We start from the raw sequence: 16946 nt of genomic DNA, 5'->3' as shown, positions 1-16946 counted from the left end.
AACCTAATTTTCAATCGAAAAGTCACCCGTCAAAATATCAGCTTTTTTCAAAAACTTGGGGTGCTTTTTATTTATTGAAATCTCTACTTTCATATGGTGTAAAAAATAAACACCACCATAGTAAATGATCTCAGGAAATGCATACAAACAGTCTGAAAATTAGCTTTTACTAAATCAGGCACACTTCTCGAACTACCTGAAATGTTTTTATCGACATCATTTTGCTTTTGAATATGCTGTAAAATATTAAACTTAGAACAGATAATTATTTTTCTTTTGAAATATTACCGAAAAGCCGATACAAGAGAAGATATAGAGTTCAAGAAGTGTGCCTGATTTAGTAAAAGCTTATTATCACACTGTTTGTATGCATTTCCTGAGAACATTTACTATGGTGGTGTTTATTTTTTTTTACACCATATGAAAGTAGAGATTTTAATGAATAAAAGGCACCCCAAGTTTTTGAAAAAAGCTGATATTTTGACGGGTGACTTTTCGATTGAAAATTAGGTTGTTTTTTTGGTATTAATTCAAAATAAGGCGAAAAAATAAATATTTTCAATCAAATAAATTACAGTGTATTTGGGACATAATAAAGTAAGTTTCCACCAAATTTCGTAGAAAAAAAATAAATTTTGAAGTAGATGGAAATAAAAGACCAAAAACTTGGTTTTTTGAATTTTTCACCTAAATTTTTAGGTTATGTGAAAAAATTGTGAATACAAAAGTTGTAGAACTTTTAATTACCTACAACTTTGCCATTGAACTTTTTTCTATAGGACTTGTAGTTTTGTCGGAAATCGACAGAAACCATTTTTTTCTCTTAAAAGCTCCCCCCTCCCGCTTCCCGAACTCGGATTGACCGTAATTTATTTTTCCTTACATTTTTATCATATTCCCCTCCTTTTCTAATGGGTTTCATCCGACTGCGATTTTTTTTATCTTTTCATTATTTTCAAAGGCTTCTACCCCAGTCTATGTGGGCGTTAGATAAATACGTACACGTATATTGTTTTATTAATAGAATATGTAACTATTTATAAGTAATTGAGCGCTATTTAAAGATAATGACTCAAGTAAGCTATAAAAACATTAAGTAGTTATTATAATTAACTGCTGATATTATCATAAAATCATATTATGCTTTTCATATGTAAGTTGAAACCGAGATAGTAAAGGCAATTATTGAACTGAATAGAGATATAAAGTTAATGTATTGTTCTGTTGTACATTATAGCGAATCTATTTTGCACGCCTCATAAGCGAAGCGTTGAGGTGGGTACTACTGTCACTTCGCGCAAAACATCTGATTTTTCAAACTTAAAATGTCTTTATGTATCATACATTGCACTTGTAAGATAATACATACACACACATATTAAGAAAAAACACTATTTTAAATTTTATTAATCATCAGTGTCTAATAATGATTCAAATTTAGCATCGCCTCAACGGTTTACACGTATAGGTATGCAAATGTTTTTAGTTTTTACTTTTTGGTCGTTATTTGGTATTATTTATGTACATATATGTATTAAAATTTTCCGACTACTATAACTATTACTTATTTCCGTTGAATGTGTCATTATGTTACCTACTTCATAAATATATCCTACAAAGAAACTGGTTACCTATCTAGTGTTTTTTTTTTCGATCTTCGTGGCTCAACGTTTTTTAAGTTAGCAACTTAATTTAATTGGTTTATAATAAAATTCATAAGTAATAAATTGTTTTCACTGTTCAAAAGATTTTTGATGTTTGTTTTGATTTATAATATACCAAATAAACTGCTTTTTATATGGTTTTAAAGTCTTTAATTAATAGCAGTGACGTAATACCAAACACAAGTAAACATAATCAACAGTAGATGTAAAATACAAACATCTATCCATGCGTTGGACTCGTAACTCAAACAAAGCAAACAATTTGGAATGGCATTTTTGATTCACAAAACGCATACGTATAGCGGCTGCCGTCCGTCTACAAAGTAATACTAATTTTGCGTATTCAACTTTGTAATTGCGCGCTTGTTCCACCTATCCGATGTTTGCGCGAGTTGAAATTCATGCATCGATTTCATTCGATACGCGTTCAGCCTTTTACGGAATGATTCAGTTGAAAAGTGGAATTAAAAGATATCGCCTTTTGTAAGCATCGAAAGTCTTTAAGCTCGCGAGTCTCGAGCTCGGTCCGGAGAGTTGCGAATATAACTTTGCTCTCAAGCCGGTCAAGTTTTAACGTCGATAATTAAGGCTAGTCTTTGCTTGCGAACGATAAACTTTCGATAATAATAAGTGTTGTTTTCTGGTGTTTTAGTATAATGTCCCTATGTTTGTTGTAAATCTTGGCGTGATTGATTTTCTGTTTGGATGATGTTGCATTTTTCAAATAAGGAAACATTTCATACATAAATGCCAATGATTCGCTTCTCGATGTCACGATGTAAAAAACACTGATTTGCTAAAGCTAATCGCTGGAGCATGACTGTTAGAATAAAGTAACTATAACGTTTGACGGGCTCGATATAAATTAAAGTATACGCCGTTTATCACTTTCAATTTCTAAACAATGATTGCGCCCCGAACGTGATTGGATTAGGATTGAGTATTATTCAAACGGACGGCGGCCGATACGAATGGAGCCGTTATCCTAACTGAATTGTTTAGTGCACGCAGCAGGCGCCCGCGTCGCTTTCAATTAATTACACTTAGTGGTCAAGCTAGCCGGCCACCGCTTCAGGGCCGGTGCCCCACTGTATGTGCGTGAAACATTACCAGAATGAGTTTGCATCAAGTGCATAACACGAGTTTACTGCCGATAAAACATTTGTTCTAACCGGAGTGGATCTAGTTTTGTGGTAGGAACTAGGAACGATGGTTATGAGTAACGTTCTAAGCGTGATTCTGGGAATTATTTTACGTAGGTAGGTAGCATTTTGATGTAATCGTTTTATGACAATAGTTGTTCTGAGCAGACTAAACAGCGACGGTGAATTTAATTTAATAATAACATTCAAACAAAATATGATACATTTTGCAACGATAAAAGCTCATTTTAACAATGTTCAAACATTTTCCAACGAAACACAACACAACTTTTAACGTGCTATGTTTTCTACAGTTCGTTATTTTTTACGCTACATAGCTGATTTCGCTAAAGTCTACTCGGTGTTTTCAGGGCTATCCACCTCCTCCGAGACCCGCCCAGCCGTCCACTCCTAATGCGCACGACCAAGATTCGGTAAGTCTCAGTTTGATGCTAATATAAAGGTGATATAAATTACAAAGATGTTCATGTAATGCTGTGGAATTGTTTAACTTTAACTTTGCACAGTATTCTATGTTCTTTATGTATTTATTTACGATCAACGCTTTGAACTGACTGAAAACTTGTCTAACTATACGGGACATTTTCGATAAATCCAATAGAGAATCCGTCTGTAAACATCGCCTTCCAAAGGACTTAATTTAAGTGAGAGTTGTTACCGTTATTGATTTACCTTTTACAGTCAGACTTAATTTATACACACTTCATTCTATCGCAGTCAACTAGCATGACGGATTTCCTGCAAAAGATCCGAAACCGTCAAATATTAATCATTGTATTATAGCAAGAGTGGGTGAACTGCTTTACAATAAATTCGATACGGGTTAACTTTTTATTTAGTTAGATAAGTGCAGTCTGCACCACACAGATCGAGCTTAACGAGACGCTCCTTGCATCTTCTTATTTTAGTGTCTGTGCGTTAAGTAACGGAATAGGGGCTTAATTCGTCCGACACTACATTATATTCGTCAACGGGTGTTTTCATTAGCACATGTGGCGAGAACAAGTGAGCCTCGTAGGTGCTGTTTGCGCTCACACTTGATATTCACATTTAGCGTCCCCGCACTCGACAATAAGCTCCGCTTAATTGTGCACAAATCCGACAACCTGCTACTTGCGTGCCGTTGATAATTTTTATTTATAGCTGCTGGTGCGCCGCGCTGGTGAGATGAATTGAATCGTCGGTTTTGCACGCTCGCTCTATAGTTCACTGATAAAAGATTGTAGCTACTGAAGTTGAAATTGCATTGTTTTCGAATGTAATTGATTATGTGTATGCCCTGTGCGAACGGTGTATGCATGTGGGAATAGGTATAGTTCTTTTCTTAAGGCAAAATATAATTTTTTCACACATGGTAACATCGATGAAAACAGTGACATTATACCTAATTCCTAAACCAAGAAAAAGTATTGCTAAAAGTGGGCACTAGTCCACTATCGCCAAAGGAAAGTTTTCACAAATTAAAAGAACACAATCGCATCAATCAAGATTTTCAATTCCCGATTCCCTTACAAAAGTAACGTAGCTAGCCGCTAGCGAAAAACGAGCAAGTGTATATTTGCGAGGCAAGCATATCATTGAGCTATTTCATTAAGATGAGATCAAAGCGGGGCCCGCAGCCGGCGGCCGGCGCTCCGCCGCACACATTGCGCGATAAAAAGAATTGTCGATGACAGTCCTCCGAGCGGCCCGCACTATAGGGTTGTGCAGGGAAAATAACAAGGCCCTTTACGGACCTTTTGGGCGTTTGAATAGACAACAGACTGTAGGGATGTGTGCGATACTCGTCACGTTTGTTACACGTGATGATGTTTTGCGTGATTGTAATGAACTCGATGATAATGATGTAAAATATGGTTCCTACAGTTTTTTTTTCTTTGGTAAAACAATTTGAATGTAAAAGTGAAATACATTGACAAAGCATTTTTTAAAGAATGACTAATTTCTAATACATCTGACATACTTTTTAATTGATTTTAATAATAGAATTACATTAAATTTGTAACTATAATACAAACATTGTTTGTTATGCTTTTTCATTAAACGTTTAACAGAAAATTGTATTCTTTTCACTGTTCTTTAATAATGTGTGACAGTATAAATTGGATCATTAACCATAATATGACTCATACTTCAGACGTGGTTGAATAATAAAAAGGCTACACAAACATCCAGACTGACAGTCAAACGGGCTATAAAAAGCATTAATGTACTGAATGGCAGTCACCAGTTTTTATATGTATCAATAATAATTAAGAACTCGAGTTATAAAGGAAATTTGATTAAAAAGTCCAGTTTTTATAACTTCTTAGCATATTTTCTAAAATACATTTTCAAAATATAACTTTTAATGGAAATGACCAATTAAGGAATGAATAGTCATTGTTTAAAAGATCTGTCCGAAACTGCATAATGTAGTCAAAGCACACATCCAATTGTAATACTAATGTCCAAGACTCAATAGAGCTTCTATAGGCGCGGGCAAGTGAATGGTCCAATAGATTTAAAAAATATAAATATTATTCTGTTGTTTTAGAGCCATCTCTTTAACGCGCTATTCACACACTTTTACAGACCTCGTCGGCTATCACGTTTCGTATTCATAAAACAAGTTTTATCTACGTCTATTCATTTATGGGATTAATAAAACTTGTCATTACCTTTTCTTGGAACGCCAGGACCCTAAGTTTTCGACGTTAAAGAGAGTCCCATAGGTTGCACGAAATTGTCAACCCTAAATCGTATCTAAAAAGATAGAACGGGGCTTTGAAGTTGATTGATACCGTTAGGCAAGGCTAGCATTGTCTCGCGGTCCGGGGGAACCAAATGAGAGGAATTATTAAAGCGGCACTGCTATGTGTCGCTTTTTGTAATGAATTTACCGGGACTGGGGGACTGCAACCCTACGCCACCCTGTCTCGTACGACGGCATTCACTTTTTACGTTCTTTTAGTGATGTCAACGTTCAAGATATTGTGTCTTGTTACATAAATGTTTTCTTCGTTAAACTTATATGAAAATCCTCTTGAGTAATGATGATGAATTGAATTCGTCTTTTCTCTTTTTCTCATATTAATATCTTAACAGTTGAAAGTTACTCAATGATATACTCAATAAAATAACATATGAAAGGTACTCAAAAGTAAACAAGATATAAATCTAGTTTTGCATAGCAGGACGTTAGGGTGCTTAAATTTATAAGTTGTATTTTTAAGACTTCGAATGCTTAATTCAAACACGTTAGACGTATTAACATAGCGTTTAGAATCACAATGAGGATGATAATTTAAAGAGGAAATTCATAGCAAGTAACAAGCTAGAAGGGGTTCCGATTTGGGTTATTTATTTACGCAACGTCGAGTGAATGACGGCTCAAAGGAAAATATTACTCGGCCTAGAAACGGGGGGCTCTTTGAGAATGTCCCTACAATGCTGCACCCTGAGCAGCTTGGAAATGTTTAAATTATTTCATTTCTCCAGATCTCTTATACTTGATTGAAATGACAGGAGCTTGTGTTTTTTTTTTCTGAAATAATAATTTATCGTAGGAACGCCGTTATGAGGTCTTTGAATATGTTCGTAATGTTATTTAAAAGACGTTTGATCTAGTTAATTGTATTTTGTTAAACGAACTCTCGTTTGTGGTAAGTTTGACAGTGCATTATAACTTTTATAAATACGTAGCATTATATTGAATTTATATCAATACAAAAAATAGAACTACAAGTAAAGAACCTTCCTGTATTTTGTGAACATCGAGTAAAATTCAGCCTATGAGGTGACAAGTGCTCGGTAAGTTTGATGTCATAAACACATCAAACTGACACAGTTTACCAAAAGTATAAAAGTAACCTGCGAGAGCTTTTAGACGTGAATTTAAAAGAGGAAAAACGGCCGTAACCCACCCTCCTCACGGGCTTACGTGTCGTAAAACTTACACATTGACATAAAAGAATTTTGTGTAACAAAATGTGCAAATGTAAAATGAGAAAGGCGAGCCAACCCGTTCGCTGCACGTTCATAATAAACGAGATTGAGTGGGGTAGAGTCAAATGAATGACGCTGCCATTGTACGACGTAATCAGCCGTCGGGCGACGTGCGTTCGCATGCGAAAAACAAAACGTGTATACATTTTAACTAGAGGAAAAAAACATTGAACATTGTTTGCGGAGACGAACGATTTCACGTTTACAGTTTTCAGTGTATCAAACGCGCGCTCGCACGACACGGCCGCGATACAAAAGGCACTAATGTCGAATACACGCGATCGTGTGCCCGATGTACGTGACTAACGTTCTATTGAATATTGTGATCGTACCTAGGCTGCGCTGCAATGATTTATCAACTTAGATATTGTCACGATTAATAAACCTGTCTCTCATAAATGGAGACTTATTAGTTTTAAGATGTGTCGATTGAATCGATGCAGAGTACATATCAGAATGTAGGTATCTTATTGAATTATGAACGAGTATGTGCCCACATATATTATTTATATATAAATGCTTATTTGCTTGTGATTTCGTGAATAAAACGTATATTCAAGCGCGATTATGGCTATAACATTGTCAATGTTTGTTCTGACCTCGGTGTCAACTTTATCTGACGTAAATTATTACATGCGAATGTTTTCTTGTTCGACCTGTTTTTTTTTTTTTACCACAGGAAAAGAAAGTCTTCAAAAAAAATTGTTCAACCTTTTTTTTAATAATAGTTCTAACGTCCGCTTGAACTTTTACCCGCTTATACGCTTAAGTGTCGATATAGAGATTTATTCCCTATATGATTAATGAGTTACGATTTGTATTTGTTAAAAATGCATACATTGATCACAGCGTATCTACAAATTGTGTTTACTTTTACTTTTCTTTCCCAGTCCCCCGGTACGAAATTACAAATAGAACTCGCTTTGTAATTGTATAAAGCGAGGGCGCTGCATAATGCTCGTCCCAACTGCGCCCGGAGCAAGACCCACATACATTTATTTATTCTTTAAGTTCTGCTGCGACCACTCTTCCGCTTCCACTCGTTAAATACATTATAGATATTACGTTCATTAATTTAGCTTAGCGAACGTGTTTCACGTTTAATTCAAAAGAGAGAGGTCTACAATTGCAGCCTTTTCACCGACGAATAATGGCGCTGATAGCAATTTATCGCGGGACACATATATTTTTTAGTCAGCCGCTCGGACAGATGGATGGAGTGGCCGGCCGCATTCAGCTCGAATGTAATTATTGCGGTCCGATTTCGATAATGCGCCGCGAGGCCGAACGCGAACGAAATGCGGTCGGGCGCTCGTTATACTTGCATTTTAATAATTGAACTCGCAAAACAGATAAAGCATTTTCATGTTATTTTAGCGTGCACTATTGCGAATAAAGCATCGCCGTTTATTAATTTCGTATCGAACGTGTAATTTGTCAAACATTTCAATTGTAAATGATGAACGAGTGTTTCAAATGCATGTTGTGCTCGCTAATTGGAGTTCGAATGGCGATTACGTAATAATAAGCGACCGACACGGAGCAATAAAGGGCTCATGCGGTACGTTCGTAATACAAAGATTTACCCCAATTACGTGCGTGTAGGCTGCGAGAGTGGGCGGTTTAATCGCGCTTTAAAAACGTTGTATAGCCGGTAACGAGCTGGTGTCCCGCAAGCGTACGAACCGTTTCTTGATGGCCCATGCATATGCACCAAATTGACCAACTCGTTTCTTGGTATGCATTATGGACGGATATTAATGCCAGTGAAATGTGGACGCGTCGAAAAATTCACGGGTAATTGTTGAGATAAATGTGTGCGTTTTGATATTTATATTCATATGGTTTGAAAGCAATTTGTTTTGTTTATGCTGGTACACATTATTATATAAATGTATTGGTAGCTTTTATCATTAAGGATTTATACAATTTAATTTACGATGTTAATTATATTTCGTGATGATGTGTTATCAAAATAACTTTTGTTACTTTTCAATGCGGACCTAATATCTAAACTAAAGTATGAAACAGAAAGACATTGGGTTGTGATTATTATTTATTATACACGGATAAAGACTTTGTATGCATATAAAAAAATCGTTTCACTCGTGTATCCATAGAAAGAAGTAATAAATGTATAAAATTACACTGAATAAAAAAAATAGGGTTATCCTTCGTGGCAGGTTGTCAAATTGTATCTCTGAAACTACACACCTATCATGTTTGCCAAAAAAAATATATGTACTAGCAGTTACAACATACAATTTTTTAAGGAATAGGTTCATAAGGATAATACATATACAAAGGCCCTTAGTCTCAATGTTGATGAAATATAGAGAGATTGACTCTAATAATAATTTTCTTCATATGTAGGATTTTTGTTCAGGCTTCGTAAACGGCAATTTCCTTTACAAATAGGTAATTTTTAACTTGGGGTGATTGTCCGAAAAATGTTTTCTTTATATACTTGAAGCAAAATGATAACCATGATGTATATTATTGGTCTATGAAATAATAAAATTTAACGGCACCGCACCGTAAAGACTTGTCCAAGCAAGAAAATAGAGAAAGTAGATAGGTGTACGTTGTTTATTAATCTAATTGGTATTAACCCAGAAGAAGACCTCGTTACGGTTAAGCATCTCGGGGTCAGGTCTCTCATTTGATAATAAGGTTTGTGCGAGTCAATAAAGTTGAGGGGACACGCCAGCAGCGAGGCATATTTCCCCGTCCGTAAAGTGTATAGAGCTGACAAGAGCCGTTTATGACATCAAAGAGGATCCTATCGCGGGCCCTCCCCGTATCGTTATTGTTTTAAAATGCCTCTCATTCTAATGCCCGTGTGTGCTGTGAGCGTCGTAAAAGGGACGGTTTATAGTCCTCGGTCCCCACAGGCCGGGACGAGGCCGCAGCGCCGGGTGGTCGTGTGAGACCACCCCGCCTCCATTTGTTTATGAAAATTCATAAACTAAACAATGTATTGCGCTTTTACTTCGTGGAACCTGCATTGCGCCGCAGCTGCTGATTGCACGGTGCAGCACTTCGATTTGACCACTAGAAATTTTAATAGTTAATCAAGCTAATGATAATTGTATGGTTTAATAAAGAGAAGTATTGCTTGTTTTTTGGGTACAATTTAAGATGTCTGAAGTTTTTCAAGTCATAACAGTAACAACAGCTTACAAGAGTTGCATAGACCGTTTTAATTTCCTTACTTCGTTTCTCCAAATCTTTGTTATTGCGGTTTGTTAGAATTGATCAACAAAACATGTAACATGATAATTTGTAATATCATATAGAAGCGGTTTCCATCATTAATATTTGTATGTCAAACAATCACACTGACCCTGAAACATATTATACACACTACAATAATAATAATCCGAATGGAGTATTACATCAGCGCATAATTAAGATTGATAAACGTTTATTAACCTTTAGCGGATTACGATTCGAATGCACAACACGTCCGAGCCGTGTTATTAGACGCAATACTATCAATTACATTTGTTCGCTAATGTAATTATTTCCTATACAGCCGGTTATTGTAATAATTGCGACATTGACCCCACGACCGACGGCTGACGTAGCCAAGTGTCACAGGCATCGATCACGGCTCCGTTTGTTACTACAGTGCATCCGTTCGTTTATTATTTAATAGCTAATTTATGCAATTATATATTTCTTTTTGTACGTTTCGAAGGTGTTGAGGAAGTTTAAAGTTTTCTTATTGTAATTATGTAGGATTGGAGGCAATATGGTACGGGAGCCAGGAACAGATTTTATGACCAAGTTCCTCTCAAGCGGTAATTAGTAAAATGCATCAAAGTATAGTATTATGAAGCCTCGTGAACGTCAGCTGGAGCTCGGTTGGGGGGAAGAGCGGTTGTAGCCTCCCGTATCAGCTGACAGTTTTTCCACCAAGATACAGCCAGCTGATCTATATATTTATCCACAGTTACATATAAGCTATCATCAGGTAAATTTTTGTTTGAGAGGAAATCACGGAAAATAAATTTTTCTTTAAATTTAACTTTCATGTTCGAGACACCAGCTGACGTATAATACACCATGTTGTAACCAGCTGATTATTTTTTTTCGTTGAGGTATTGGGTTAGCTACAATTTGACAAATTTTTAGCTGAGAGGAAATGAATGAATGAATGTATTTTTTTTCCTTCGTGCGTGGGAGGCTACAACCGCTCACCCCCCCAACCGAGCGCCAGCTGACGTTCACGAGGCTTTATAATACTATACTCTGAGACGTCTTACGAATTATCTCTTGAGAGGAAATAATTAACCAAATTTGCACCTGGCTCCCGTACATGCATTGACTCGGAAATAATTTTGTATCAAAGTGGATACAAAGTTGTATGCTGATTGCGCTATAAGGAAAATCTATTGTTAACCAATTATTGTGCAGTATAATGCATTTGAGAATGCAAATGAGATTGATGAAAAAGAAACATGATTGATAACGAAATTAAGAAACACTCTTCATATAAAATTACAGTACCTAATTATTGACACAGATTCTTCTGTTATCGTCAATTCTATTTTATAAATACAATACCTTGAACATTCTCGGTAATTACACAAAAACAAATTTAAAATGCAGGTCTCAAAAGCAGTAGCTTCGACGACTTTTATACAAAGTAAGACTGAGTAATGTCACACCTGCTTGTGTCTCTTTTTACATAAAGACCGGATGTATGTATGTGGGTGGCATTTTGGTCATCACTAGATAATTGCTTCGCGCGGAATCATTTGAATTTTAACCGTTTTGCTCAGACAATAATATATTACTGTCAGCGGACGTTAATTGGAAGCTCTTTGCAACGCTCTGTGTTAACGTTTTTATTTTAAGTCACTGTTTGTATATGAAAATAATGCGATACATTCATCTAATATCAGAGAGCTTTTAACTCCTCAAAACAACGCCACGACAAAGGCTTAAGTGCACTTTGCGGATAATAATAATACAAAGAAATCATCGTGTGTTAGAGCCTCGCTGCACGGGTGATGTCATCACATCGCGATGAGGCGCGCCCCGCGCTAGATTCGTGCCGGCGGCGAGCGGCATACCTAGCCGCACTTCATGCCTAACAAACGTGCATTCTTCGTGCGCGTGCTGCCTGCTGCCTACTGCATACTGCCTATGGATGATACATAGAAGCAACTGTATCGACGATAGTCACTTGTTATTTAGGAACGGAGAGGGTCCTGCGTTTGGACAGCTGCTGCGTATGGACTGTGGAGCAGTTTGAGTTCCGGCTATAGATTGCGAAATTCATATAGACTATTATTTATTTATAGACTAGTCTTAGTTTAAAGTTATTGAAATTTATTTATAAGTGTTATCGAGTCAATCGTTTGTAGGTGCTATGGATTTAGTTTTAAGTAGGGTACGGTTAGAAATATATTTCTAGCTGTATGTTAAGCATATACATATTTAGATTGCTATCTTTTATCCGTAGTCTGAGAATATTCCATATATCTTGTTTACGGAATGAATATGGAATATTTATACAAAAACAACACCAATTAGCTAAATAGTAAATATCTGTCTAAGTTGAAAATATGGGAATATGATAAATAACGAGAATGTGTCTAAAATCTAAATGATAAATACACAAACATAAACTTCACAAAATACATGCAAATTAAAGGATTGAATTGGAACTCGTACTTCCTTACCTTAAAGCTTAATGTGACCTATTGCCATTTCTTTTTTGATTGAATTATGTATTGAAATTACTAATGAATTAGCTAAATGCGTATAAGATGTTGTTTATAAATGTACAAAATTAAAATATCATTTAGTGTTAACGCTGTTACTGTGTTGATTAAAAGATACTTCTTCCTCTTGGCAAATTTCCAAGGGGGAATCCCGATGTAGGTATACATTTATACTGTTAACGTGTTTGAATGATGCCTGAAAGTGATTTCATAACATAATTTATAATAGCGTGTTATTGAATTGTAATGTAAATTGCATAGATTAATGTATTACAACATATTATGCTAAGAAGTATTACTTGAAGTAGATTCTAACAATTACCTCACGATGTGGGTGAATGTCAATGCTAATTTGTTGTGTATTACTTGTATGCACCGCGTATTTGTTGTGAACTTGTTCAAACGCAGCCACCGAGTCCTTCTTGTGCGAAAGTGAGAGTTCTAAGTTTGTCGGGTGCACGTTCTGCGACGCATCGATCTTTCAACCAATTTGCGTTGCTTACATAGTCTATTCTTACGTGCCACAAAATAGTGCAATCGTACGTAATTTAATAGCATTACGTAAACGGTCTATGCCGCTTCGATAACAGATACGCCCACATTTATCTACCTAAGAGTTTAGGTAATCATCCGTCGTGTTTCGTCACATGAGGAATAGGTCAGGGACGTTGTAATTTTATCGCATCAGCTGTTTGTCCCTCGCACTACGATACGACCGACTTTGATAAGCCCGCTATTGTGCTCGGTGCATTTTTATATAAGCGCTATGTAGCGTAAGACTGGAGGCATTCACCGAGCGGGGGATGCCTTCAGATAATAAATAAAGAGTGCAACGATTGCGACCGCCGCCCGAGCTTGGGGATAAGGGGGTCTCAGGGAGGGGCCGACCATTTTAATGTCCCGACGCCAGACTTTATATTAAACATTCGACCTTGACAGTGGCCTACATTGACACCGGGACACGCACACACGCCCATTTCTCTCGTCACGAAAAGAAATGTTCATTCAGAGTTCGTCACTTGTCTGCGCTATAAATAATATTGTCACGTGTTCGGTAACGGTGTCGCTAGGCATCTCGATAATTTTTAATTTTTTTTTATCTCTATTATCGGTTACATTGAGTGAGGTCATATTATCCTACATTTTATTGTTTATTATTATTATGCTCAAGCCGATAAAACATTATGAAATGTGTTGTTATGAATGTTAAAATTTGATTATTTAGAATCTTTATAGTTATAAGTCGTACGATACGCAGTTGTGTATCGCATCACGGTTAGAATAAAAAATTGAAAAATAGGTCCATACTACATAATTAATTAATTACATATGGCTATTTGTACGCCAAATTTCATATAAATAAAGCTAGCCATGTAGGTCAGACTAAATTAAACAACTTAATGCTCGAAAACTTTCGCATTGCTATTAAATATTAATGAAAAACAATTTAAAAATATCTGCTCTCATAGCCATACTAAATAATTTATTTACATAAATTTGTTATTCCTATGAAAATGAACAAAAACCAAACATAATTCAGTGCTTTAATCAAGGATAATTAATTAAAGTTTTCGCCAAGCATGAAATTTATGAGACCGTCCGCGTCTGTATGATAGAGCGCCTATACAGTAAACGGTATACACCCCATAAATGGGAACTGCTACAATAACAAGTTTAAATCAAATTACAGTCACCCAAATTATTAAGGTTTTGTTATGCGTGAAAGTCTTGCTTTCTGTAAATCAATGCTTTTAAAGGCCGCTCTCAACAGATACAATTTCAGAATTATAGGCAATTATCATTTTTTTTTCTTAAATCTGTATGCTGCTCTTTTGGTACTTTTAATATTATCAAAACATGAAATGCCTTATTTCAGAAATTAGTTCTATTATAATATAAAGAAAGAATGGAAAAAAACCCATTTCTTATTTTTATCTCTTAATAGGAACTTCGTTGCTATCCTGAGAATTCTCAAAACATTCTGATAATGGAAAATCCAACTTATTAATAAAACATGTTTATCCACGAACGGGGCGCACGCTATATAATAATATATAATTCTCATTTCGGTTCATTAAAGAAGCGCTCAATTAAGGTGATAATAATGTAAATACACGAGTGTGAGTAATGTTATGTGATTATTGAAATATGTAAGTATGTAATGTGGGTCAGTTACGAGAACGGAGGCAGGGTCGCGATGCCATTGACGCGTCTTGCGTGCTCTTACGTAACTTTATTGTTTCTCACCGACGAATACATTACGACTGCCGTGCCTCTGAATTTATCCTATTCAACTGTTATGTTAACTGAAAAAAGAGTTTATTTTAGGGCCTTGTCAATCTAGTTTGGATGACTACAACGTGCTATCGATAGGATGTAGAGCTCCGATAGAATTATTAATTCTGCCTGGTTTCCGTACTGTTACATGATTTATATATCAAAAACTAAACTATGTAATTAAAAGAGAAAAAAAAAATTATAAAAAATATGTTTCTGTGGATATGTAGAAGATGCTAGAAGTTAAAGGAAAACTAATATAAAGGTATAAAACAAATGATTACATGTATCGTATAAATGAGTTCGCGCTAGAGGTCCCAAGCAGGCGGTTTGCAGGTGCTCGGCGTCTCTACGAAACTGGTCGGGCATCCGGTCCGCGCCGCGGCGAGCGGCCGACAGATGGCGTCAGAGGCCCGCTTAACATTTCAAATGTAGCCTTCGGCCCGCTCACGGTCCACATTTAGTTTTAAAACTTTCCGTCGCGCTTTATTCCTCAAGATGAATTATGAAATACACACTCGACGCTCACTAACTCCATTCGTTGAACCCCTCATCTGATTAGATTATTTACGGATTACAGAAAACCCCAAAACGCTTTGAGACGGCATTCCCAGGACAAATCGTGTAATTACGACGTGCTCTTATGTAACTAATGGTAGCATAATTGGAGCGCAGGAATCCGATCGTAAACAAGCACGCTAACCTACTAAAACATATTTCTTTTATTTTGCACAGCGATCCCATTGCCTCGCTCCTTGGTCGCTTAAACTGGTTTCTGTATCAAAAATTTACGATAAATCCTCGCCCGGCAGCGGCAATCCCTTAACACACTTTATTGCTTGTGCCTTATCGGAATTTTCACAAAGTTTATTAATGAGATTAAACTCATTTGCATCAAGAAGATTAGATGACAATTGATTTGTGTATTCGCTCAATATAGCTTTACCCATACCTAAGTTTCATGACTGATTAAGTATATTTAAAACTTAAAAGTAAATCTATAAAGATAACAGATTTTTTAACAATGCCAAATGTGACCATAAGATATAACGATAGCCATTAATAATATATTTGCCCCGGCGCAGACCATTGGGCGTCTTTTGTTTAAATCTATGTGACTTACAAGGCGCCGCTGTGGCGCCACGTTCTATCAAACTCCTATGTTTAGATTTTTTATCTACCCTCCCTGCTGTTGTTTCTTCTTATTTTGTTCTTCTCGAATTATTTATGTATGCATATCTGATGCATACTTAGAAAATGATCACACTAAAGTGTTTATTAGGTATTCAGTCAAATACGTATACCATTTTAGTGTTATATGTTAAATTATTACACACAAGTGACCCGCATTCCCAGTAGGCTTATTATTGTTTGCGCCACAACAGTAATGAGATGCATAGCATAATACTGATACATATATAACAATACGCGGCCAATCCGATCAATACTGTCCAATTAAATGCCAGCTAGCTTTCACACTTGCCCAAGCAATTTGAATAGCTTAATCAGTTATCAGCTCTACGTATGTTTAGATCATTATCAGTTATCAGAGTCGACTTAAATTAAACAATGTAGAGTCAATGTTATCTTTGTTGGCAGGTATATATAAATAGACTCGTTCTAAAATTACTCGCTATCATTCATATTTATATCAGACGTAATGGGATTCACGTATTGCTCTACAATTTATTATGCAAATTGGGTGTAATATTTCTCAAATTTTCGTCACGTGCTTTATGTTTGAATGTGAATATGAAGTGAATATGAGTAATTATACTAGTTGTGGCCCTCGAGTTCACCCGATTCGAGTATTACGTGATGAATTAACTTTCTCTAACACATAAAACGCTCTATCGAAAAGACCAACTCTGTAGTTGGTGTTAATCAGTTTAATAAATTGTTTTATTTGCACTGCACAGTACCGTGTTTGTGCAGATTGTAAAAAAGGCGCAATATATGATTAAAGCCATAGCAGAACTAAGCTGATTTGCAATGTTTGTTACAAAAGACGAGTGTGCGCGAACGCTATAACTAGCCGGTCGAGTTAGAGCGGCGGTTGGGTGCGTGCAGCGCTGGCGTAGCCCCCCGCTCTCATAGCTATACATAATATGGGTCGG

At 36.2% G+C, this 16946-nt stretch overlaps 1 protein-coding gene across 5 annotated transcripts in view; it reads left to right on the top strand.

Annotated features, from left to right (window-relative positions):
* The window catches only part of osa (trithorax group protein osa), a 97673-nt gene that overhangs the window by 39312 nt on the left and 41415 nt on the right, over positions 1 to 16946 (top strand). For all 5 annotated transcript variants that reach the window (XM_090113671.1, XM_090113670.1, XM_090113669.1 and 2 more), the window contains exon 4: positions 3178 to 3240. In XM_090113671.1, coding sequence (XP_089969797.1) covers positions 3178 to 3240 — 63 coding nt within the window. The remainder of the gene's footprint in view (positions 1 to 3177; positions 3241 to 16946) is intronic.

Source organism: Colias eurytheme, chromosome 20 (assembly GCF_061535395.1).
Source record: "Colias eurytheme isolate Ceu_HAF_F1 chromosome 20, ilColEury1 Martin Lab GWU primary, whole genome shotgun sequence".
In the NCBI taxonomy this organism is placed as follows: domain Eukaryota; kingdom Metazoa; phylum Arthropoda; class Insecta; order Lepidoptera; family Pieridae; genus Colias; species Colias eurytheme.
The sequence above is the reverse complement of the archived record's forward strand: the minus strand, read 5'-3'. Positions and strand labels throughout refer to the sequence as shown.